Source organism: Nuphar pumila, chromosome 13, assembly GCF_984573655.1.
Source record: "Nuphar pumila chromosome 13, dmNupPumi1.hap1.1, whole genome shotgun sequence".
Lineage (NCBI taxonomy): Eukaryota > Viridiplantae > Streptophyta > Magnoliopsida > Nymphaeales > Nymphaeaceae > Nuphar > Nuphar pumila.
The window spans coordinates 11,108,967-11,135,813 of NC_143261.1; the positions used below are offsets into that span (position 1 = coordinate 11,108,967).

General features: G+C 38.8%; 1 protein-coding gene across 2 annotated transcripts in view; it reads left to right on the forward strand.

The window, feature by feature from the left end:
* The first annotated feature begins 258 nt into the window (after positions 1-258).
* Positions 259-26,847, forward strand: part of LOC149817744 (formin-like protein 3) — a 68,268-nt gene continuing 41,679 nt past the window's right edge. For both annotated transcript variants that reach the window (XM_089984332.1, XM_089984333.1), the window contains exons 1-7: positions 259-533; positions 821-1,040; positions 1,124-1,830; positions 1,947-2,168; positions 2,268-4,222; positions 4,365-4,497; positions 14,697-14,768. In XM_089984332.1, coding sequence (XP_089840458.1) covers positions 968-1,040; positions 1,124-1,830; positions 1,947-2,168; positions 2,268-4,222; positions 4,365-4,497; positions 14,697-14,768 — 3,162 coding nt within the window. In that variant the 5' untranslated portion in view covers positions 259-533; positions 821-967. The remainder of the gene's footprint in view (positions 534-820; positions 1,041-1,123; positions 1,831-1,946; positions 2,169-2,267; positions 4,223-4,364; positions 4,498-14,696; positions 14,769-26,847) is intronic.

A 26,847-nucleotide genomic window follows, 5' to 3' on the forward strand; every position in this document is an offset into this window, starting at 1 on the left:
TGAAACCAACTCCAAGTCATGAGCGAAAAGGGGACATATTAGTCGCATTCAAACTCTTGGGAGCTCAACCACCATTTTGGTCCATATAATTGTCTGTTATAAAGCTCAATTTTAAAATTTAAACTACGAATTGAACGGCACTGTTAAAATTTGAAACTCAAGATTTAAAAATAGGAAGCTAGAGAAGGGCAACAAATAAAAAGGAAAGAAGAATAAAGGGATAAAGAAAAAAAAGAGAGTCAAAATTAAAGATGGTGATGGGGGGAGCTAGGAAGAGAGGAAAAAGGGTGGACCCAAAAATGAAACTTCAAAAAATATACCAGAAAAAAACGCCCAAATAGCACAAATCATACACACTCTCTCTACAGGGGTAGAAGCTAGCTGGAGCTATGACCCCCTATTTGGGTTGATCAATTGAAGAAGGAAAGGAAATGCGATTACCCATCTTCGTTTCTTACTGATTCAGAAAAGCATGGTTCTTGGTCGATTTCTTTCCTCTCCGGGCGGTACCCGTGAAGGGTTTATCGATTCAGGTATCGATTAGTTTTCGTTCTTCGTCGCATCTTGTTTCTGGTTCTTTTTTCGAAATTGGGGGGATTTTGGTTTGGTTGGTCATGAAGATGGTTGCCTTAAACGGGTGGATTTTGCTCTCTTTTTCTCTCTCATATTATGGGCAAGTGCAATACTAAGATTGCCTCTGCGTGCAATTAACGCTTCTTTTGTTGTTTAGATTTTGAATATGGGAAAATAATGATTATATATGTGGTCGGTTCTGGTGTTTCCCTTTGATAGTGTTATTCTAATAGCTCTATATGTGCAGTGTGATGCTATATAAGCGTCTTTGGCAGAGGTGTTGTGATGAATGGTATTGATTCAGTCTTTAGCAAACTTCTTTTGTGAGATTGGAGGCTCTGAGTGCCAACATATTTCACTTGGGGGGCTGGAGGAACTGGGTTGATTTATCGAAATGTCACTTTTCAGTAGGTTTTTCTACAAAAGGCCCCCTGATGGGTTGCTAGAATTCGTGGAGCGTGTATACGGTAAGCTTCAGGATTGTGTCTTTTGAATGATTTTGCGTGTTAGATAAAGGTACCTACCTTATCAATTATTTTCTGGGATGCAGTTTTCGATTCATGTTTTTCAACCGAGGTCTTACCGGATGACGTGTACCACATTTACTTGTGTGAAATCGTTACTGAGCTGCTTGAAGAATACCCAGATTCATCGTTGCTTGCCTTTAACTTCAGGGAAGGAGATAAAAGGAGTCATTTCGCTGAAATTCTTTGCGAATATGATGTTACAATTATTGATTATCCGCGGCAGTATGAAGGTTGCCCTCTTCTTCCATTGCCACTTATTCAGCATTTCCTGCGTGCAAGTGAGAGCTGGTTGTCTCTAGGGAACCAACAGAACATCATTCTCCTTCATTGTGAAAGAGGTGGCTGGCCACTTTTAGCGTTTATTCTAGCTGCTTTCTTATTATACAGAAAACTACATGGTGGAGAGCTTAAGACTCTTGACATGATCCATCGGGAAGCACCAAAAGGTTTCCTCCGGCTGCTTTCTCCTTTGAACCCGATGCCGTCGCAGCTCCGCTATCTACAGTATGTTGCGAGGAGAAACACTTATCCAGCATGGCCTCCACCAGAGCGAGTGCTTTCATTGGATTGTCTCATCCTTAGAATAATACCAAATTTCGATTCCCAGAATGGATGCAGGCCAATTATCCGACTATTTGGGCGAGATCTTAACAGCAAAGATGATCTTTCAACAAAAATGCTCTTTTCCATGCCTAAGAAGAAGAAGAAGATCATGAAGCATTATAGGCAGGTAAAAGATTGCTTCACTTCAATCTATCTAAATTGCTGTTACTAAAATCGACTCATCTTTACGTTCAGGACTTATCTAAATTACTGCTCCTAAAATTGATATATGTTTACATTCAGGCCGATTGTGATGTGATCAAAATTGATATCCAGTGCCGGGTGCAAGGTGATGTCGTTTTGGAATGTGTCCATCTGGACCTTGATCCGGAAAGGGAGATTATGATGTTCAGGATAATGTTTAACACTGCCTTCATTAGATCTAACATATTGATGCTGAACTGTAAGGACTTGGATATACTTTGGGACTCAAAAGGGCAGTATCCAAAGGGTTTTCGTGCAGAGGTGATCAATTGCTGGAGTTGACATGGAAATGTTTCTGTTCAAGTTTGTATTAGTATGCTTTTTCCAAAATTGTTCTGACTTGGAAGTTTGTGGGCTCAGGTTCTGTTCGGAGAAATTGAGAGTATATCCCCTCCAAGGGCACCAACTGCAACTCTGAATGGTGAGGAGAAAGGTGGATTGCCAATAGAAGCTTTTTCTAAAGTTCAAGAACTTTTTAGTGGTGTTCAGTGGGTTGATGCTGAGGGTGATGCAGCATTATGGCTGCTTAAACAAATTTCTGCTAATGCTTTGCAAGAGAAAATTGAGAAAATATTACCAGGTGATATGAAGATGCCACCAGGATTATACAGTAAAGTATGCTTGCCACCATCACCAATAGATTCTGAAGAAGAAATGGATGAGATTAAACCAGTTAAGATGCCTGCTTCACTAGATACTGTAAAGAAGCTTCAAGCGAAAAATGATAAAGAGGTCACAACTATGTTTGATATTCTTGCTGTTAAGGATTCTGAACAACATTCTGAATCAAAAGGTGTGCCTGATCCTTCTCCACTTTCAGCATCAAATTTGGAAGAGACTCATGTAAAAAATTATGCTCTAGAGAAGCAAAATGAAGTAATGTCAGATGATAGGCTATCAGTTGTACCTACACTTCCCGTGGAAAGCAGTGTGTCATTTCCTTGTACTCCAATGTCACAACCATTGACTCAACCTACTGAGTCAGAACCACTACCTGCAGTGCTTCTGAGTAGAAATCTACCATCATCATCACCACCACCACTGCCGCCGCTGCTGCCTCTACCTCTACCATCATCACAAGCTACCTTGCATTCTTTGTCATCACCTTTGCAAACTATCAGTTTCAAGTCTGGTGACATTCCTTCATCTTCACCTCCACCACCTCCACCTTCACCTCCACCTCCAGTGTTATCTATTAGAGGTTGTCTACCACAACCATCTTTGTGTTCATTGCCCCCATCTGGTAAAACTGTGTCAATTCCACCACCACCATTACAACCAGAATCGTCCTTAACTAGCTATTCTTCTTCCCCACCCATCCCTACACCTCCTACTGCGCAGTTGCCCTTTGTTAAAGGTTCTCCGCCTCCGCCATTGTCTCTATCATCTGTTCCATCTGCCAGCAAAGGCTCTCCACCTCCACCACCACCACCACCACCACCGTCAACAATAACCACCTCTAATAGAGGCTCTCTTCCTCCTCCACCACCACCACTTCCACCATCACCAACTACCTCTGGTAGAGGCCCTCCTCCACCTCCACCACCGCCACTTCCACCATCACCAACTACCTCTGGTAGAGGCCCTCCTCCTCCTCCACCACCGCCACCAACTACCTCTGGTAGAGGCCCTCCTCCTCCACCACCGCCACCAACTACCTCTGGTAGAGGCCCTCCTCCACCACCACCACCACCAACTACCTCTGGTAGAGGCCCTCCTCCTCCTCCTGCACCACCAACTACCTCTTGTAGAGGTCCTCCACCTCCTCCGCCTCCACCAAATATCTCTGGTACAGGCCTTAAGCAGCCTACACCCCCATCCCCACTCCCACCCCCACCTCCACCTCCACCTCCACGTCCACCTCCACCTCCACCTCTTGCTCCTGCTAAATCCAGTGGAGCACCTCCTCCTCCACCAACACCTTCTGTAGCCCGTAATCATGGTGGGCCCTCCCCTCCTCCACCTCCCTCGGGTCTTGGTCGTGGTGGGCCCCCAGTTCCACCGCCACTCCCAGCAGGTCCTGCTCAAAGAGGTTCAGCTCCTCCACCACCACCAGCTCCAAAGGCTCCAGGTTTTGTTCCACCCCCCCCACCGGGAGCAAAAGGATCTGGTGCACCACCACCACCACCAGCAGCAATTGGACGGGGAAGAGGCTTCTCTGGATCACCTGTGACCAACTCCAGAGGAGGCCGGGGGGCTACACCAGCTGCTGCACCTAAGCGTGCTTCTTTGAAGCCCTTACATTGGGTAAAAGTTACTCGAGCAATGCAAGGAAGTCTGTGGGCTGATGCACAAAAGCAGGAAGGGCAGTCAAGGTAGATCAAAATAAGCAGTGTTGTTCTTAGTCTTTACAAACTCTACTTAGATAAGATGTGCTATTGTATATGTGCTCACCATACATTGTCAAACTCGGATTCTGGACTTGATGCTAATATAGAAGTTTTTTTCCCCCTCTAGGGCCCCGGAGATTGATTTATCGGAACTGGAAACTCTATTTTCTGCTGCTGTAGCCTCTTCTGGTGGAAGTGGGACAGATAAAGGTGGAGGTCGGCGAGGGTCAAATATCAACAAACCAGAGATAGTGCACTTGGTATGCTTGCGGTTTTTACAATTACTTTTGCTTAGCTGTCACATGAGTATCTAAGCTAACTACACAATCTTTTTTCCCTGCACTCCAACTCCCCCCACCATTCTTTCACCTGCTCTTTGTTAAAATATATATATATATATATATATATACATATACTTATATATATACATTCATATATATACAAGTATATGTATACATATATGTATATATATACATATTCTAATTTATTGAAATACCTGATAGGGGTATTATTGTAATTCTGTCATTGTACCTTTCTTTTTCTTTTTTATCTTTTTCCTTTTTCTTTTTTGCTTTTTACTTTTTTATCTTTTTATTTTTTCACTTTAGGATGACCACAAGGGGCCCCACTCTTGTAGTCGTTGGGGCCTCAACGGTCATATTTCTGACCGTTGGAGCTCCCAACGACTACAAGGGAGCCCCCTTGTAGTCTCTTCTTTAGAGCCTCCCTCCTCTATAAATAGAGGAGGTGTTCTCCTTCTCATGTATGGGTTTTATACCCCTCTCTCTTCTCTTCTTCAATAATATCCAACTTATGACTTTAAGTCATTTCCATATTTGAGAGTTTTTGTGTGTGCACATTTGGTGTTTGTGTTCTTGGCTTTGTGGTCACTCTTTAAGAGTGACATTTGCTCTATTGGTGCTTCCGCCTCTTTTCCTTACATGGTATCAGAGCTCGGTTGGTGATTGAGCTTCTCTTTTGTCATCTTGGAACGCGTGCCTCTCAAAGTTTTTGAAGAAGAGAAGAATATTTGGTGCCGATGGAACGTGACTCTAAAGTGGAGCTCTCTTTTAAGCTAAATGGGTCCAACTACCTCATGTGGGCCTCCGCTATGGAAAATCACCTAAGAGGTAAGAAACTTTGGGGTTTTGTTATGGGAACTACTCCCGAACCCTCTCTTGTTCTCACCAAAATTGAAAATGAGATTGAGAAGGCTTTAGATGGCGATGAGCGCATCAAAGCCATTAATGAACATCAATCCAAAATTGAGGATTGGGAAAGTAACCACGCCAAAATTTTGGCATGGTTTATGAACAATGTAGATCTTAAAAATTGTGCTAATATTGCCAAATTTAGAAGGGCCAATGAGGCTTGGTTTTTCCTTAAGGGTATGTATACCCCAAAGGATCTTGCTCGACAATTTTTTTGTCAAGAGAAAATCCGTTCTACCAAACAAATGGACATGAGTGTCCGGGACTACTTTAGCTCTCTAACCCCCCTTTGGGATGAGCTTGCTCTTTTTGAGCCTAAGTGGGTTGCTCCACAAGATATTGAGCTAAGAAGGGAACAAATTGAAAAGGAACACTTTTTTCAATTCCTTCATGGCCTTCGCCCGGAATTTGAACAAGTAAGGGCATCTCTTCTCCATAGAAGCAAAGCCCTACCTATTGAAGATGCCCTTGCCGAGATATGTCAAGAAGAAACTCGACTTGGTTTGAGCATTAAGAGTGATGATGTTTTGGCCGTTATTAGGCCCGGATCTAATGTTAAAGCATATAGACCTCCCCACTTTAACAAAAATAACTATGGACCTAGAAAGGGGATTATATGCCATTATTGTAATGAACCGGGACACATAAGACCGGTTTGCCCAAAGCTTAAAGGAAAAGTTGCCGCGGTTGGAGAAGATTCTCCAAAGAAGGAAGAAAGCACCAAAGAAGGAGATATCAAAGAAACTCTAAATCACATCTCCGAAGTTCTCCAACATCTACTCAAGGCTTCTCCTTCAACATCCGGGGCCGCCATTGCCTACTTTTCATCTCCTCCAGGTATGTGGATACTAGACTCCGGTGCTTCTTTTCATATGACATCTCATAAAAATTCTCTTTCAAATATTTTTTCCGAACCTATATCTTCTTGTGTTTCAACGGCCGATGGTACATCATTAAAAATTGAAAGTATTGGATCTCTTAATTTTAAAAACTTTTTTGTTCCTAAAGTAAGAATCGTTCCTAAAATAAATTTAAACCTTTTTTCCGTATCTCAAATTACCGATCATGGATGCCAAGTCTCTTTCTCACCCAAGGATTGCACCGTGCAGGATCTCCAGTCAGGGAAGCTGATTGGGCAAGGCCATAGAAGGGGTGACCTCTATTTTATGGATTTTTTGACTCTTCCATCTAAGCCATCGTGCAATCTTGTAAAGGACAAAAGTATTGGAATATGGCATGAGAGACTTGGCCATCCAAATTTTGTAAAAATGTCTCTTTTTCCGTTTTTGAACAATACTTGTAAAGACAATCACATGACTTGTAAAGATTGCATTTTTGGGAAATCTAAAGCTATTCCATTTCCACAAAGAAGTTACTTTACCACTCGGCCATTTGAACTTATTCATTCCGATGTGTGGGGACCTTCCCCTATTTTGTCTAAAGGTGGTTTTTCGTATTACGTGGTATTTATTGATGATTTTACTCGATTCACATGGATTTACTTCCTAAGTCGTAAATCCGAAGTTTTTTCCTTCTTTAAAGAATTTCATGCAATGGTCAAAAACCAAATTTTGGGAAATCTATCTATTCTTAGATCCGATTCGGGAGGCGAATATATGTCCAATGATTTTCAAACCTATTTGAAAGAAAATGGAATTTTTCACCAACGTTCTTGCCCCAACACTCCGCAACAAAATGGCCTTGCGGAAAGAAAGCATAGGCACATAATAGAGACTACAAGAACGTTATTAATCTCAAGAAACATTCCAAAATCTTTTTGGGCCGAAGCGGTTCTAACCTCTTCATATCTTATCAATAGAACTCCTTCGTCCTCCTTGAAAAATCTTTCTACATTTGAAAAACTTTACAATATGTCTCCCGATTATAAAAGACTAAGAATTTTTGGATGTAAATGTTTTGTTTTAACCCACAAGAATGATAAACTTTCCCCTAGGGCTATTGAATGCATTTTTTTGGGATATGGCGAAAAACAAAAAGGATATCGATGTTTTGACATACTTAAAAACAAGCTTTATATCTCTAAAGATGTCACATTCCTTGAAGAGGAAAGTGGTTTTTCGCACCAACCAAATGAAAATATTGATTATTCATTCTTATTTGACTTATTGCCTAAAGATGATCATATTGATCCTAATGAATCCCTTAGTGAAGATCTTGTTGAACATCCAAGCGATGATCAAAACTTAGAACAAAATGTTTCAAGACAAATACAAGTCTACTCTAGAAGGAATGAAAGGAATCCTCCTTGTGCCCTTGAAAGATTTTCCCAAAATGACTCCATCGAAGAGACTTCTCAAAGAAGGTCAAATCGGATTTCTAAAATACCAAATAGATTTGTTTCTTATGACTCTTTTTCGCCTAATTTTCGAGCATGTCTACTTGCTCTTCACTCCTTTCATGAACCATCTCATTACAATGATGCTAAGCAATATGCTCATTGGAATGATGCTATGCAACTTGAACTTAATGCCCTTAAAAAGGCACAAACTTGGGAAATCATTGATCCTCCCAATGACAAGAAACCCATTGGATGTAGATGGGTTTTTAAAGTGAAAACTAAGAGTGATGGTTCATTGGAAAGATATAAGGCTAGGTTGGTAGCCAAGGGATATGCCCAAGAGTATGGGGTAGATATTGATGAAACCTTTGCCCCCGTTGCTCGAATGACTAGTGTTCGAGCTCTTATTGCTATAGCCGCAGTTAAAAAATGGCCAATCTTTCAACTAGATGTCAAAAATGCCTTTTTGAATGGTAATTTAAATGAAGAAGTGTATATGGAACCACCTCCGGGTATGGATTTAAATGGAAAAATTTTGAAATTAAAAAAGGCCTTATATGGTCTTAAGCAAGCTCCTAGAGCTTGGTATGATAGGTTTAGTAATGTATTAATAAATTTAGGTTTTTCTTCTTGTTATACTGACACTGCTCTTTTTGTTAAAAGGACAGGTGACTCCATTATTATGCTTCTGCTGTATGTTGATGATATGATCATCACTGGGAATGACAAAAAGGGAGTAGATAATGTAAAGACCATGTTAAAAGAAACTTTTGATATGTCTGACCTTGGTTATTTGAGATATTTTTTAGGGATTGAAGTGGCTTATTCCCCGCGAGGATACATCTTATCTCAGATGAAATTAGCTGCTGAAATTTGTGCCAAATCAGGAATATCTGATGAAAAGAAAGTTGAGACTCCTGAAGTCATTAATGCAAAACTGAGACTTGAAGATGGTGTTCTTCTCGAGGATCCAACCCCCTACCGTCAATTAATCGGATCTCTCACCTATCTATCCATCACACGTCCTGACATTGCTCATGCGGTTCATGCAGTAAGCCAGTTTCAGCATGCACCTACTTCAGTTCATATGACAGCCGTATTGAGAATTGTCAGATATATCAAAAATACTATATCCAAAGGACTCTTCTTATCCTCTTCCTCCTCTCTTGACTTAACTGCTTTTAGTGATGCTGACTGGGGAGGAAATCCCAATGATCGTATCTCAATAACCGGTCTTTGTATTTTTTTAGGTGAATCCCTCATTTCGTGGAGATGCAAGAAACAGCAGAAGGTCTCACTGTCATCCACTGAAGCTGAATATCGGGCCATGACAATGACAACTATGGAAATCGTATGGCTCAGAAGTCTCCTTGCTGACATGGGCGTCTCCATTTCTACTCCCACCAAGCTCTGCTGTGACAACAAAAGTGCGATTTACATTGCTAGTAATCACACCTTTCATGAGCGGACCAAGCATATTGAAATGGACTGCCATTATGTTCGAGACGAATACCTCAGAGGGACTATCTCATTACCATATGTTACTTCAGAGCATCAACTAGCTGACTTCTTCACCAAGGCGCTCCCAACTCCACGATTCATGTTTCTCCTTAGCAAACTTTCGGTCTTCTCCCCGTAAAGTTTGAGGGGGCGTGTTAAAATATATATATATATATATACATATACTTATATATATACATTCGTATATATACAAGTATATGTATACATATATGTATATATATACATATTCTAATTTATTGAAATACCTGATAGGGGTATTATTGTAATTCTGTCATTGTACCTTTCTTTTTCTTTTTTATCTTTTTCCTTTTTCTTTTTTGCTTTTTACTTTTTTATCTTTTTATTTTTTCACTTTAGGATGACCACAAGGGGCCCCACTCTTGTAGTAGTTGGGGCCCCAACGGTCATATTTCTGACCGTTGGAGCTCCCAACGACTACAAGGGAGCCCCCTTGTAGTCTCTTCTTTAGAGCCTCCCTCCTCTATAAATAGAGGAGGTGTTCTCCTTCTCATGTATGGGTTTTATACCCCTCTCTCTTCTCTTCTTCAATAATATCCAACTTATGACTTTAAGTCATTTCCATATTTGAGAGTTTTTGTGTGTGCACATTTGGTGTTTGTGTTCTTGGCTTTGTGGTCACTCTTTAAGAGTGACATTTGCTCTATTGGTGCTTCCGCCTCTTTTCCTTACACTCTTTTCCATAATTCCTTGCCTTAATGAAATTCCAATGATTTGGCACTTTTAGCACAAACATTGACATGAAGATTGTAAAAATCTAAATTGGATTTCATATTTTCATTTGTGGTCTGTATACATGCTTAAAGAAATAGACAAATCTTGCTTCATGCAATTGGAGTATTGTTGATCACTTATAAAACATTTATCTTAGTGCAAAAATTTGTATTCTAAAGTGATTGTCAATTCTTTTTTCAGTCATGAAGTTATTACTGTTGTGATATCTGTTGACAGAGTATTGGGCATTGTTTACTGGCCTTTTTTACTTTTCTTTGGGTGGGAAACATGCACATTTTTTTCTTTTCTTTTAACATCTTAAACCTGAAGTCTATCAGTCATTATCCTGCTCTTAGTAAACCGTCCCACACATGATTTTCTTTTATGTATAATTGAAATGCTAGTTATTGATATTGTTTGGATCTTGTTAGGCAGGAAATAGGCTGGTTATCTTTGTTGACAATGCTTAGTTTGCACAAAAATTTATTGGTGTGTACGATTCATGGTTCTGAGAGTGGCCAACTCCAGACCTATCAGTGAGGCATGGAAAGTTTGTGATTATAATCTCCCTGATTGCACAGAGTAAATTAATATTCGGCTAGGGATATCATGTACAGTTTATAGGTCCTACCAAACCTGAAAATTTAAGCTTGCATTAGAGGTTTCATACTAGATAGTTTTAGTGGCTGTTCTGAAGGGACCTGACTGTTTAGATTTTTGATGTTTTATGTGTGGTGGATCAAACTAGTAAATGCTAGAAATGTGACTTGATTCTAGCCTTCTAGGAGAATACGTACCTTGGAATTTAGTTGCCTTTGAGTCTCTTATTCTATGCTTGAGAATTTACAGAGGATAAAAATGTGCAGTGAGCTACATCGACTTCTTGCTGTTATGAAATTATGGTCATAATTGCTGATTCTGACTACATGTAGATTGGATAAGGCATGATTTCAATGGCGACTAATGATGATGTCAACAACAATCAAGTTACAATGACCAGCTCCATCTTGATCTAGAACTGTTGGTTTGCATATTTTGAAGTACCAGGCTATGGGGATTAGCATTTTTTGCCCGTGTGTCAATGATTCATCACTAGCCATTGCATTCATACTTTTGTAAATGGAAATTATCTCTTCTCAATTAGAATAAGTATGAAAGTAAACCTTTATGTGTAACGTTTGGAACATGTGTAAAGTTACTAATGGAGGAAAGAAGGAGATTGTTGTTATTTGAGAGGTAGTTTTTCAATTCTAATAGATGATTATTGATAATTAATAATTGCAACGGAAAGTTATATGTGGGGTTGTTTTGTACTGAAGTTCTCAAGATAAATGCAAATTCCTGAAGCAGGGGCTTGGGAGTTGGGATAAATGAAATCCTTCAAAATGCTTATTGTTAGTTTTTCTCTCCTATGTATTCCAGCATGTTTCAACATGAATTCTGAAAGTTGAAATCTTTTTCTTAAAAATGTTCTCTTCGCTATTGAAAGCTTTTTTTTTTCTTTTCCCCCACAAAATCCAAGTTTTTATGGACAGTTAGTGCCGTGTGGGGTTACTTCATTACGTACTTGGTGGAGTTTTTAACTTTTCTCCTTGTCATGTTGAACACTACAACATGCTCGCTTGGCAGCCAGAAAACTGAGTACCCCACACACCTCACAAGAGGCAAGAACACAACCCACAATGGGTACAAGCACAAGGGCCACTAAGTGCCAAAGAGAGAGAGCACACAACACTCTTAAAATAATTAATTTATATTACAGATAAATGCACATAAAATGCATAGAATACAAGGGAAAGAGGTCCCATATTTATACACAAAATGAGGAGAGAGACCCATTATAGCCATTGGGGAGCTCCCAATGACTATAATGGTTAAATGACCACTATGCCCTTATAAAAAAATAAAATCACAAATCCCCTAAAATTACATTCTAAAATAAAGATAAAAATAAAAAATAAATAAATTTCTATATATACGTAAAATATTTGTATTTATATACATATACGTATTAGTATATATAGTTATATGTAAAGGAAATACATATTTTAACAACGCCTCAAACTCGGTGTCATAACCAAGAGTTTGCCTAGAAGGAAGTGAAATCTAGGAGATGAAAAAAAATCTAACACTTGATACTCAGATGCCACACATGACAATGTAATGGTCTTAAGAAAATTTTCATGAACGTAGTGACAATCCATTTTTATGTGCTTGGTTCTCTCATGGTACGTGTGAATGCCCGCGATGTACACTCCACTTTTGTTATCACAACATAATCTTGAGGGTTCTGCAATGTGAACTCCCAAGTCTTCTAGTAGTTGTTTCAACCACACCAGTTCAAAGGTAGTAATCATCATAGCTCGGTATTTTGCTTCTGTAGATGATAGGTGTAATGAAATACAAAAGTATACAATAACGAAGCCTCCAAGGGCATACAAGAATGCAAAACAAGTGCAGAAGCACAAGTCCACCAAGGGACAATACAAAAGCCAAACAATGGAAAATACAAAAGCACTAAGTGCATAAAAAGAGCTACAAAGGGCTACCACAAGAGAGAACAAGATAAAAAATTATAATGTTTTATTGATAACAAAATGCTGAAGTGAAGCATAAATGAATAGGGGAGAAACTCTCCTATTTGTAGAGGTTACAAGCAATGGGGCCTAGCCAATCTAGCCATTGGGCTAGTCTCTAACAACTAGAAAGTGAAAAATAGAAAACAAAAACTACAAAAAATAAGTCTAAAGTGCCTCTAATGGGCACTACCTATTACAAATATATAAAATGACCAAAATGTCCTATATGGGCAAACCTATTATAATAAAGAAACAATCATATATATATTATATATATATATACATATATACTCGTATATGTATATATATAAGAAAATATACATATATATAGGTATACATACATATACGTGTATATACAACATTACATTTTAACAATAGGAACACCTTTTGTTATTTTTTGCATTTTCACGATACCAAGGAGTCACCTACAAATACACAAAAACCAGTGGTTGAGCGTCGATCATTCACATCCCTTCCCCAACTAGAGTCAGAATAAGAAATTACTTCTAATGGGGAGGAGGATGATAAAAATACTTCATGATTAATAGTATTTTGAATATATCTAATGATCCTCATCACAACACTCATGCGTATTATAGTTGGTAAATGCTGAAATTGACTAACAGAATAAATGACGTGCAATATCATGTCTAATAATAAAAAGATAAGTTAATGCTCTAATCATCTGTCTGTATGGAGTTGGATTCTTCAGAGCTTCTCTGTTGTCTTTCTTCATTTTTGCATTTATGACCTCTAGAGTGTTAACTCTCTTTTCAGATCGAACTATTATCTCAGTTGCGTATTTAGTCTCTGACACAAGATAACCACGAGGTGAATATGTATGCTACTTCTATATCAATAAAATAATGAATAAAACCAAGATCTGTCATATCAAAGTTAGCTTTAAGGATATCCTTAATACGACCAACTCCCTGCTTGTCACCACCTGTGATGATCATGTCATCAAAATAGAGTAGTAGAATCACCATACTTGCACCAGAGGACTTAACAAACAAAGTTGTGTCAGTATAACATGATTTTAAAACCTAATTGAACCATCACAACACTACTAAAATGATCATGATAGTATCCCGACCCAGTTAGCTTAGGTGTTTTGGATCTGGACATCCCTGTTACATGAATGAGTCTGCTGATCCATATGGGTGTAAGTGAGAATGGGTTAGGATAATGGATAGTCCAGTTATATTCAAATAAAAGGACGAAGGCAGGCGATTCAGAAAAGATGTAGGGGCAGAAGAGACAGTCTTTCAGTCAAATATCGGATTCTGAGGGGGCATATCTGTCCATTTGTGGGTTTGGCAGCACCTGAAGGGCAATATGGGAAGAGTGTGGAGGAAAATCCTCCTTTGATAGGAACATCCAACTTATCTCTTCCTTTGTGCTACTTTTCCTACTTTTTTGCTTACTTTTCTATTTAAACTTTGTTAATTGTAAGTTGAGTTTTTATTTGAATATTGAGAACTCTTTTAGCTTACCTCTCCTGGTAAGATTGGTCTTCTTCCAAGAATAAATAATCGGCTTCTTAGGACTCTACCTAAGAGGATCTCCCCTTCATCTCTTCCTCTCACGCCCCACACTCTCTCTCTATCTTTCCCTCTCTCGCCCCACACACTCTCTCTATCTTTCCCTCTCGTGCCCCACACTCTCTCTCCCTTCCCCTCTCTCACGCAAATCCCTCTCCTTCCATTGCCAGCCCTTTCGTAATTGGGCCTTCGATTCAAGTGTGCAGCTCTGAGTCTGTATCAGATCATACCAGAACTTAGGAGCTTGTTTCAGTCCATACAAGGCCTTGTGCAAGTGAAGGACCTTTCCATGTGTCAATTCTAATCCTGGAGGAGGTTCCATATAAACTTTTTCATTAAGATTTTCATTGAGAAAGACATTTTTTACATCCATTTAATAAATAGACATTTCTTAATTGATGATATAGTTATGAGTATTCTAACAGTAGACATTTCCTAATTGTTATGTGTTAGCAAATACGAAAGAAGTAAATTTTTTGCCTTCCTATTGTAATTTTCAGATTTGGTGCTGTATTTTAGTCCTATGTGCTACTCACTTTGACAAATTATGTCTTCTATGATTCTGTTCCCCAGGTTGACATGCGAAGAGCAAATAATTGTGAAATAATGCTTACCAAGATTAAGATGCCCTTATCAGAGATGATAGTAAGTCATTATATCCTATCTTGCTGCCTGCTTATTTACTATTGTTAGTGCAATCCATATGCTGGACCTCAACAAAATTTCGCAGCCCATTATGGATGGTTAAGTAGATATTTGTTACGAAGTTTCTAGTTCACACACTTTTTTTTCTATGTGCATGCAAATTCTGTGATGCTGGGAACCTTTTTCTAGATCACTTTTGAGGTTACAATGCAACTCATGATCCTATGGTCACAGCATCATCCTTTTGCATTTTATTCTACTTTATCTTTTTCTTATGAGATAACCATTAGATGCCAAATGATTACTTAACTTTTTTCTCTTAAAAGAAGCATCTATTACAATTTTTTACTTTAGATTTTCTTGTGCAACATGTTGCCTCTCTGTATGAATCCTAAACCTTTTTAAGTATTGGAAAATGCAATTTTCTGTTAAAATTTTTCTTAAAGTTTTAATTTTTTTGTGGTACTGAGGTATCCTCTTTTGCCAGTGGGATGTGCTTATAACCTGTTGTGTTACTTTATTTCTTGTTAGTCAGTTTGCCATCCGTGGTTATTCTGCTTTTGATTTTCTTTTTTCTTTCCATATTCTGTAACAGACAGGTCTTATGCTAGTTCTCTGTCCAACCGGGTAATGGCTCTGTTTTTTGAATCCTTTATTTGTCAGTTTCTCCTATAAAGTTTGTCTCTCTAAGAAAGCATCTCGACATCCTTTTCTCCCCTTTTCCTTTTTCCTTTCTCTTTTTTTCTTTCTCATTTCCTCCTCTCCCCTCTTGGTCCAAGTTATAAATCTTGGCTTCTTGTTTTTCTTTTTTATTTTATTGCTATAGTTTGATGTCATGATGAACTGGTTCAATCTGAACAATGTCAAAGACTTTTTATATTCTAATTGTTACTGGGATTAAAGAATAAAATATTTATCTGGATATTGGGACAATGTTGTTGTCGCAAAATTTTTTCCTTCCTTGAGGGAGAGAGGGGAACCATTCCGCGAGTCAAACTCGACCAAAGTTTGAAAATGGTTTTGAAAAACTCTCATCTGTTTTGAAAATAGCGGGAAATGTGGTGCGATGTTATGCAATGACATGTCTCTGGAAATGTAATTCTGACCAAGTGATTGGAGATTCCAGTCTCCTGTTAAGAGTAAGACTTTGCAAATTCGCGATTGAAAGTGAAGGTTTGAGCCAGAATATGAAATTTTTGAGAATTTGTAGATAAAATTTGGACTTTTGCAGGGTCCAGGCTCAGAAATTGTCGATTTTGCCCTTTGAAGATCTCAGAGGACTAGTTGTGATGACTGTGTGGAAGTGTCAGGGAGGTGAGTGAAAATTTGGGGTGTGTAATGAAATATGCGGAAAAGAAATGTATGTCCTACAATGGACATTCACACATAGAAATCAAAGAACAAGTCCAAAAGAGGACATACACAAAAGCCAATAATGGCTAAAAAGCATAAAATCTTATAAATGCACAAAAGGGCTTGAAGAAGCCACACATTACAAAGGGGGAGACCCCACTTATTTATAGGCAAGAGAGGAGTGAGGGAGAGTTAGAGAAAAGCAAGAGAGAGGGACCATTGGGAGTCCCAACAAGGAGTCGTTGGGCTCCCAACGGTCACAATTGTGACCGTTGGGGGCCCAACGACTCTTTGTTGGGCCCCCCAATGGCTGTGCATTAAATGCACAAAAAGAAAAAAAAAAAGACAAAAAAGAAAAAGGAAAAAATAGAAAAAGAAAAAGGAAAAAAAGAAGAAAAGGAAAAAGTCTAAAATGCCCCTATTGGGCGAGATTACAAAACTACTCCTTATCGGGTAGTGAATGAGAACTATATTTATATATATATATATATATATATAAAAAAAAATATAGGTATTACATATATTTTAACACCCTCCCTCAAGCTTTACGGGGATACAACGGAAAGCTTATTGAGAAGAAACATAAAACGAGGAGCAGCAAGAGCTTTGGTGAAAAAGTCCGCCAACTGGTACTCGGATGTGACATAGGGCAATGCTATGGTTCCTTTTAGGTATTCATCTCGAACATAGTGGCAATCCATCTCAATGTGTTTAGTACGCTCATGGAAGGTGTGGTTGCTGGCAATATAGATAGCACTCTTGTTATCGCAACACATCTTCGAAGGAATTGAGATGACGATGCCCATATCACAGAGGAGACTTCTAAGCCACACAAGCTCCATGGTTGTAGTGGCCATTGCACGATATTCCGCTTCAGTTGAGGACAATGATACTTTATGCTGCTTCTTGCATCTCCAAGAAATCATAGAGTCACCTAGGAAAACACAAAAACCAGTGGTTGAGACTCTATCATTGGGATTTCCTCCCCAATCAGCATCTGTATAAGCAATTAAATCAAGGGATGATGAAGAGGAAAGAAAAACTCCCTTAGTTATGGTGTTTTTAATATATCTGACAATTCTTAAGACTGCACTCATGTGCACAGTTGTAGGTGCATGTTGAAACTGACTGACGGAGTGAACTGCATGAGCTATGTCTGGCCGAGTGATGGATAAGTATGTCAGAGACCCAACGAGTTGACGGTAGGGAGTAGGATTCTCAAGAAGTGTCCCATCTTCCAGTCTCAGCTTTGCATTGATAACCTCAGGGGTTTCTGTCTTCTTATCATCCGAAATTCCAGACTTGGCACAGATGTCAGCAGCAAGTTTCATCTGAGAGAGGATGTACCCTCGAGGTGAATATGCAACTTCAATACCTAGAAAATATCTTAAGAAACCAAGGTCAGACATGTCAAAATTTTCTTTTAAATTTTTTTTAATATCATGGATTCCTTGCTCATCACTTCCAGTGATGATCATATCATCAACATATAGTAGTAGAATAACTACAGAGGATCCTGCACTTTTCACAAATAACGCAGTGTCAGTATAACATGAACGAAAATTTAAGCTAGTCACTACAGTACTAAATCTGTCATGCCAAGCTTTCGGAGCTTGTTTTAACCCATATAGTGCCTTTTTTAGTTTAAGAATTTTGTTTTCACCAATGGATACTCCTGGTGGAGGATTCATATAGACCTCTTCACTTAGTTCGCCATTAAGAAATGCGTTCTTAACATCCAATTGATAGATAGGTCATTTTTTAACGGATGCAACCGCAATAAGAGTCCTAACACTAGTCATTCTAGCTACGGGAGCAAAGGTTTCTTCATAGTCTATTCCGTACTCTTGAGCATATCCTTTGGCTACCAACCTAGCTTTATAACGTTCTAATGACCCATCACTTTTAGTTTTAATTTTGAAGACCCATCTACATCCAATAGACTTCTTTCCAGTGGGTAATGAGGTTATTTCCCAAGTTTTAGCCTTTTCAAGGGCACTAAGTTCAAGTTTCATGGCTTCAACCCATTGAGGAATGTTTTTGGCTTCATTATAGTGTGACGGTTCATGATAAGAGTGTAATGCAATTAGGCATGCCCTATATTTAGGTGTTAGGGACTCATAGGAAACAAACCTATTAGGAGGATTGGAGATCCGGCTAGATCTCCTTAAAGAGGTTTCTTCTATGTTGGAATTTTGAGAATATTTTTCTAAAGCGCTAATAGGAGTTTCTTGACCACGCCTAGCATAGGTTTGAATGGACCTATTTTCAACATCATTACTTGCATTTTCAACATTACTAAGAGGAGTATCCTCTAAATCATTAGGAACATCCTCTTCGTGAGGAATCACATCTTCTTGAGAGAGAAGATCAAATAAGAAAGCATATTCGCTTTCATCAATATCTTTATGTTTTTCAAAACCGTTCTCATTTTCTAAAAATGTAACATCTTTTGATACATATAGTTTGTTGCTTTTGGGATCGAAGCACCTAAAACCCTTTTGATTTTCTCCGTATCCTAAGAACACACATTCGATAGCCTTGGGAGATAACTTATCTCTTTTATGTGTAAGGACAAAGCACTTACACCCAAAAATTCTTAATCTATTAAAATCGGGTGTTCTTTCAAAAAGTTTTTCATATGGAGATATATTTTGTAGGGATGAGGATATCATTCTATTTATCAAATAAGTGGAGGTTAAGGCGGCTTCGGCCCAATAGCATTTTGGAATTTCTTTGGAAATAAGAAGAGTCCTAGTGGTTTCCAAGATGTGTCTATGCTTTCTTTCGGCTAGACCGTTTTGTTGGGGAGTCCTAGGACATGACCTTTGATGACAAATTCCATTGGTTTCCAAATATTCTTGAAATTCATTTGATAGATATTCTCCACCGGAGTCGGATCGAAGAATGAAGATATTAGTTGAAAATTGTTTTTTGACAATCATATGAAATTTTTTAAAGAAGTTAAAAACTTCGGATTTTAAATTGAGAAAATAGATCCATACATATCGAGTGAAATCATCAATGAAAGTAACATAATATGAGCATCCTCCTTTTGATATGACCGGAGAAGGACCCCAAACATCCGAATGAACTAATTCAAAGGGTCTTTTTGACACAAATGTTCTTTTTGGAAATGGGGTGGATTTCATTTTTCCAAAAATACAACTCTTGCAAACAAAATGTTTCTCATTACAAAATTTCTTTCCAAAGGGAAAGGAGTACATTTTTGAGAAGCTTGGATGTCCAAGTCTTTGATGCCAAGTTTCTATATTTTTATCTTGGACATGATTACAAAATGAGTTAGTAGGAAGTTTCAAGTGGGTCATGTAGTAGAGATCTCCCCTCCTATGGCCTTGCCCAATCCGCTTCCCGGACTGGAGATCCTGTATAGAACAATCCTTGGTTGAGAAGGAGATTTCACATCCATGATCACATATTTGGGAGACCGATAAAAGATTTAAATTAAGTTGAGGTACTACTCTTACATTTGGCACAAAAAAATCTTTTGAAAAATCTAAGGTTCCAAAACTTTTAACTTGTAAAGAGGTACCATCGGCGGTGGAAACAAAGGAATTTTTGGAGTTTCTACATACATTGGATAGTCCATTTTCAATAGGGGTCATATGAAAAGATGCTCCAGAGTCAAGGATCCAAGAAGGCGTACCTGGAGGAGAAGAAGAGGCAATGGCGGCTCCCGAAGTTGATGGCGACTTGAGTAGAATTTGTAGTGCTTCGGATAGTTGAGCAAGGGAGAAGGACTCTTTCCCTTTCATTGTCTCCTCCTTTTGTGGGATTTCTTCAATAATAGCAACTTTACCTTTTGGAGGTTCATTTATCTTTGGACAATTAGGTCTTATATGACCCGGTTCTTGACAATGATGGCAAATGGCTTTCCTATAATTGCCATTATACTTATTTTGCCTCCCAAAGTGTGGAGGCTTATATGCTTTCATATGGTTGCCGGGTTTAGACACGGCAAGAACTTCATCTCCTCCTTTAATCATGCCAAGACGTGTTTCTTCTTGGCATATTTCGGCTATGGCATCTTCCAAAGGAAGTGGTTTGGATCTATGAAGGAGGGAGGACCTAACTTGTTCATATTCGGGCCTAAGCCCATGTAAAAATTGGAAAAAGTGTTCTTTCTCCATTTGTTCTCTCCTCATTTCAACATCTTCACTTGATACCCATTTGGGTTCAAGAAGGGATAGCTCATCCCACAAAGGGCCAAGAGTGCTATAGTAATCTCTTACACTCATTTCACCTTGCTTAATGGTACAAATTTTTTCTTGGATGAAGAATTGACGAGCAAGGTCTTTTTGGGTATACATACCTTTCATAAAGAACCATGCTTCATTTGCTAGGCGGAATTTAGCAATGTTGGCGCAAATCTTTAACTCCACGTTGTTCATGAACCATGCAAGAATTTTTGCATGCTTACTTTCCCAATCTTCTACCTTGGATTGGTGATCTTCAATAGCTTTCATGCGAGCATTTCCTTCTAGAGCTTTTTCTTGATCACCATCAATTTTCGTGAGTTGAAGTTGAGGTTCCCTAATGGTGCCCATAACGTATCCCCAAAGCTTTTTACCTTTGAGGTTGTTCTCCATGGCGGCGGCCCACATCATGTAGTTAGTACCATTGAGCTTGAAGGAGAGATCAATCTTTTGTTCTCCTTCCATTATATAATCAAGAATGGAGGACAAACAAAGAGAGATAAAACAAGACAACTAGCAATATGAATCAAGAGCACAACCAAGGCTCTGATACCATGTAATGAAATATGCGGAAAAGAAATGTATGTCCTACAATGGACATTCACACACAGAAATCAAAGAACAAGTCCAAAAGAGGACATACACAAAAGCCAATAATGGCTAGAAAGCATAAAATCTTATAAATGCACAAAAGGGCTTGAAGAAGCCACACATTACAAAGGGGGAGACCCCACTTATTTATAGGCAAGAGAGGAGTGAGGGAGAGTTAGAGAAAAGCAAGAGAGAGGGACCATTGGGAGTCCCAACAAGGAGTCGTTGGGCTCCCAACGGTCACAATTGTGACCGTTGGGGGCCCAACGACTCTTTGTTGGGCCCCCCAATGGCTGTGCATTAAATGCACAAAAAGAAATAAAAAAAAGACAAAAAAGAAAAAGGAAAAAATAGAAAAAGAAAAAGGAAAAAAAGAAGAAAAGGGAAAAGTCTAAAATGCCCCTATTGGGCGAGATTACAAAACTACCCCTTATCGAGTAGTGAATGAGAACTATATTTATATATATATATAAATATAGGTATTATTTTAACAGTTTACAGATGCCCCTCTTTGCTACTAAGCCGGTTGAAAGCCGAGCTTAGTGACAAAGAAAAATACACCAAATTTGGGCTATATAAAATGTCCCAGTTAGAAGGATCTGACTGGGTATCAGGAAATTGACCCTGATGAAGATGATAGTTATGGAATGGAGAATGAAGAAGAAAGATTCACTTTGCGAGAGTAAAGTTCAGGTTTTTGCCCTTAACCTGGATGAGATGAAAATACCTTGTATGGAACGAAGCTCAGGTTTGACCCTTAATCTGATCTGGAAATGGAATACCTTATCAAAATGAGACTCAGTTTTGTACCCTTGATCTGATCGGGCAGAAATGAAGTCCCTCATCAAAATGAGGCTCAGGTTTGTATCCTTAACCTGATCGGGCGGAAATGAATGGAATTCTCGAAAGAAGAGACCATGATGAAACCTTCAAATTTCGCACAATAAGTCCGATAGGGGTTCTGCAAAAGGAAGAGAATGAGGGTCCCTAAAGCTTGAAAAGGGATTGATCTTGGGCTCCTCATTGCTGAGACTAAATCAGCTTTTGAATTTGGTGGCCTTTTACTGGAGAATGATTGTTGGTTCGACCTCGAACTGAAATGGGACTGTCTATGGCGGGACAGTGGGGAACACATGGAAGTGTGCGAATCTGAGAGCTCGTGTGCTTAGATTATAAAAATAAGGGAAGGAATCTTGAAAACTCCTATAATCAAGTCCTAAAGAGGGATTGAAATGGTGTCAGAATGCGTTAGACCGAACATCGAGCTCTCGCTTTCTGCCGAGACAGCTAGAAAATGTTGTCAAAATATTGAGAATTATTGTCGATTCAAAGTAATTGAAAATGATGCACATTTGTGCAAAAATATTTTCTTTTTTCTACCTAAAGTATTACCTCCAATCAGGTTAACTTCGTAGAATCAAGATTCAGATTCAAATTGCTTGCGATTGACTTTCTTCAAGGAAGCTATCAATTTCCTTGATATGAACAACGAAAGATTTAACGTTGTGAAAACAAATGGTGAAAGACTATTGATAGTAGAATTTCACAAAATCGAATAAAATTCTTGGCAGAATTGGCAGTTTGATATCTTGGGGCTTTCTCATGATCATCTTTTTGCACTTTATTGAACTCTCTTGGGTTTTTGGGGAGAAGCTTATTACATCATTCTTCATTTTGGGAAGGGTACGTCACAAACTCCCTCAACTTGGAGATGTTCTGAGTCTTCTTTGTTTCAGGACATATACTGATGGTATTAGCTCATTCGTTGCAGATCTCTTGATGATAGCGGAATTCAAATATCTTTTAGGGATTGTCGGTAGGTTCATCGCATCCGCCTTCAATTTGATGGTGCTCTGAACTTTCCCTGGAAGGATCTGTTACAAACTCCTTCATCTTGGAGATGATCCAAGTCTTCTTTGGCCCCAGGGATCTACCTCATCTACCAGTCTTCAACTTGACGATGGTTAAGAGATCCCTTTTGCAGTTATTTAATTGCAACTTCGGATATTCAAGTGATTGGGGAGATATGCGAATTGAGTTGATTCTTTTTATCGCGCATGATATTTTCACTGTCTCATTTTTACAAGAATGGTCTTTAAAGATGTGCCATAGCTACGATCAATATCAATCACTTATGGCTTTGCGGCAATATTGAATTTTCTTTGCCGGCCATATTGAGGATTTATTCTTGATCCCTTTGGTTGGCCAATAGAAAGAATTTGAACTTAGGATCTCTTTTTTGCAAAAGCTTTACCTTTTTGAAAGGGATACTAAAGTTAATCTGTGCAATAAAGTTTTTGAAATAAAAAAGTATTTGATAATAAATTGACAAAAGTTCTTGAAATCTTTCGGTGAAAGAGGGCATTTAAAGTCTGACTTAACACATCCGTGACAAAAATTCTCCTCTCCTTTCCCCAAAGGAGAGACTCAGGCTTAGCTCTTACTTGAATGCAAAATGGGAAATACTCTTCTCTGAAGAGGAGGTGTTTGCAAAACGAACTTTCAAAGAGAACTTAAGCTCTCGTCAGAGCTCCCTAACATTAGGCTTCTCTTATGGAAAGGGGGCCGATAGTAGTGAGGTCAGTAAATGGGTCTTGAAGGAGCGAGTCCATCACACTCTCTCTGAAAGGAGGGTTCTACATGACGAAATGACCTAGTATGAAAATTGGGGGGGGGCACAAGGAAAGCGAGCCTCCGTCGAGTCTCTCCCTGTAAAAAGGGTTCCTTGTGTGAAATTGGAAGATTGTTTTGCAAATGGTTCACAAAGACACGAGTCCCTTCAACTCTCTCTGAAAATGGGCTATGTGAACAAAGAATGATAGCATGCAAAAAAAACGAGCTCCCTTGAACTCTACCTGTAAAAAGGGTCTCTAGTAAGAGAAAATGATTGAAATTGGATATTGAGCCAATTGGCGTAATGAATTTGATGCAAAGATCAAACCATGCATGACCATGATTGACAAGTGTGACCCGCAGCTCTAAAATGATTGAGATAGAATTGATACCCGAAGGTTTGAAATTGGAAATTGGAAATTGGAAATTGGAAATTGGAAATTGGAAATTGAATGACCCGAAGGTCGAAATTAGGTTATTCGAAGATCGAAAATGATTGACTCGAAGGTCGAAATTTGTTGACCCTAAGGTCGAAATTGGATTGGATGACCCGCAGGTCAAAAATTTGGAAATTGAGTGACCCGAAGGTCGAAATTGGAGTTTGATGAACCCAGAGGTCAAGATTGGAAATAGAGTGACCCGAAGGTCGAAATTGAGAATTGAATTTTGATGAGAGGTTCGTACGAAGACTGAACCTAAAAGATCGACTAATGCGAACCACTACGTCTCCTTGCCAACTGAAGAGCTTAATGCTAATGATCTCCAAGGCCTGAAAATTTAGTGTTGGAAAAATAGTCCCCCTGCAAAAAGCAAATTAAGCTTGTTATCCCGGCTAAACCAAGCTGTTTTCCAACAGTCTTTGATTTTCTGTGAAACTATAGGCCTTTCCTCTCAGCCCTCTCATTTGTTCTTTCGACAAATTTTTAATCTTTACATTTTTAATTTTTGTCACTCTACTTAGGGATGCAAATGGGTAGGATCCAAGATGGTGGTTTTGCAAATTTTGGCTGTTCTGGATCTGACTCCCCAATGTATTTAGCTGTTCCAGATCATCTTTTTGCACTTTATTGAACTCTCTTGGGTTTTTGGGGAGAAGCTTATTACATCATTCTTCATTTTGGGAAGGGTACGTCACAAACTCCCTAAACTTGGAGATGTTCTGAGTCTTCTTTGTTTCAGGACATATACTGATGGTATTAGCTCATTCGTTGCAGATCTCTTGATGATAGCGGAATTCAAATATCTTTTAGGGATTGTCGGGAGGTTCATCGCACCCGCCTTCAATTTGATGGTGCTCTGAACTTTCCCTGGAAGGATCTGTTACAAACTCCTTCATCTTGGAGATGATCCAAGTCTTCTTTGGCCCCAGGGATCTACCTCATCTACCAGTCTTCAACTTGACGATGGTTAAGAGATCCCTTTTGCAGTTATTTAATTGCAACTTCGGATATTCAAGTGATTGGGGAGATATGCGAATTGAGTTGATTCTTTTTATCGCGCATGATATTTTCACTGTCTCATTTTTACAAGAATGGTCTTTAAAGATGTGCCATAGCTACGATCAATATCAATCACTTATGGCTTTGCGGCAATATTGAATTTTCTTTGCCGGCCATATTGAGGATTTATTCTTGATCCCTTTGGTTGGCCAATAGAAAGAATTTGAACTTAGGATCTCTTTTTTGCAAAAGCTTTACCTTTTTGAAAGGGATACTAAAGTTAATCTGTGCAATAAAGTTTTTGAAATAAAAAAGTATTTGATAATAAATTGACAAAAGTTCTTGAAATCTTTCGGTGAAAGAGGGCATTTAAAGTCTGACTTAACACATCCGTGACAAAAATTCTCCTCTCCTTTCCCCAAAGGAGAGACTCAGGCTTAGCTCTTACTTGAATGGAAAATGGGAAATACTCCTCTTCTCTGAAGAGGAGGTGTTTGCAAAACGAACTTTCAAAGAGAACTTAAGCTCTCGTCAGAGCTCCCTAACATTAGGCTTCTCTTATGGAAAGGGGGCCGATAGTAGTGAGGTCAGTAAATGGGTCTTGAAGGAGCGAGTCCATCACACTCTCTCTGAAAGGAGGGTTCTACATGACGAAATGACCTAGTATGAAAATTGGGGGGGGGCACAAGGAAAGCGAGCCTCCGTCGAGTCTCTCCCTGTAAAAAGGGTTTCTTGTGTGAAATTGGAAGATTGTTTTGCAAATGGTTCACAAAGACACAAGTCCCTTCAACTCTCTCTGAAAAGGGGCTATGTGAACAAAGAATGATAGCATGCAAAAAAAAACGAGCTCCCTTGAACTCTACCTGTAAAAAGGGTCTCTAGTAAGAGAAAATGATTGAAATTGGATATTGAGCCAATTGGCGTAATGAATTTGATGCAAAGATCAAACCATGCATGACCATGATTGACAAGTGTGACCCGCAGCTCTAAAATGATTGAGATAGAATTGATACCCGAAGGTTTGAAATTGGAAATTGGAAATTGGAAATTGGAAATTGGAAATTGAATGACCCGAAGGTCGAAATTAGGTTATTCGAAGATCGAAAATGATTGACTCGAAGGTCGAAATTTGTTGACCCTAAGGTCGAAATTGGATTGGATGACCCGCAGGTCAAAAATTTGGAAATTGAGTGACCCGAAGGTCGAAATTGGAGTTTGATGAACCCAGAGGTCAAGATTGGAAATAGAGTGACCCGAAGGTCGAAATTGAGAATTGAATTTTGATGAGAGGTTCGTACGAAGACTGAACCTAAAAGATCGACTAATGCGACTGATGGGACACTAACACGAGGGTTAGATTTTGAGAAAGTACCAGTACGAGTACTGGATTTCACAGACATACCAGCATGAGCGCTAGATTTTGGAAATGTACCAGTACAAGCATTGAATTTTGAAAATGTGCCAATGCTGATGACTGACTGACACTTTCACGATTTTTGAGAATCGTGATGGGACTGATTGTCGGGATCTCAGAATTATCTTTTATCCTGAGCGGGCAAGTTAACTTTGATCAATCTACTTGAATGCAAATGAATATGAATAAATACAAATGAATGCAGATTAATGTGCATGGATGCACCTGTGTGTAAAATGAAAGATTTATTTATCCTGCCTGCATACAGGACATTTTTGGATAGAGATAAAAATTTAAAATGCTCCAGTGTAACTGGGAAAGGGAAATTTGATCATCATTGAAGGAAATTGGAAAATTACAAAAGGGAGTATAGATGCTTCAAGTATAGAATTTTTGCAAATGTCGAGCATTTTTGAGATCCTATAATTCCAGCCCATCGACATTGATGAGCC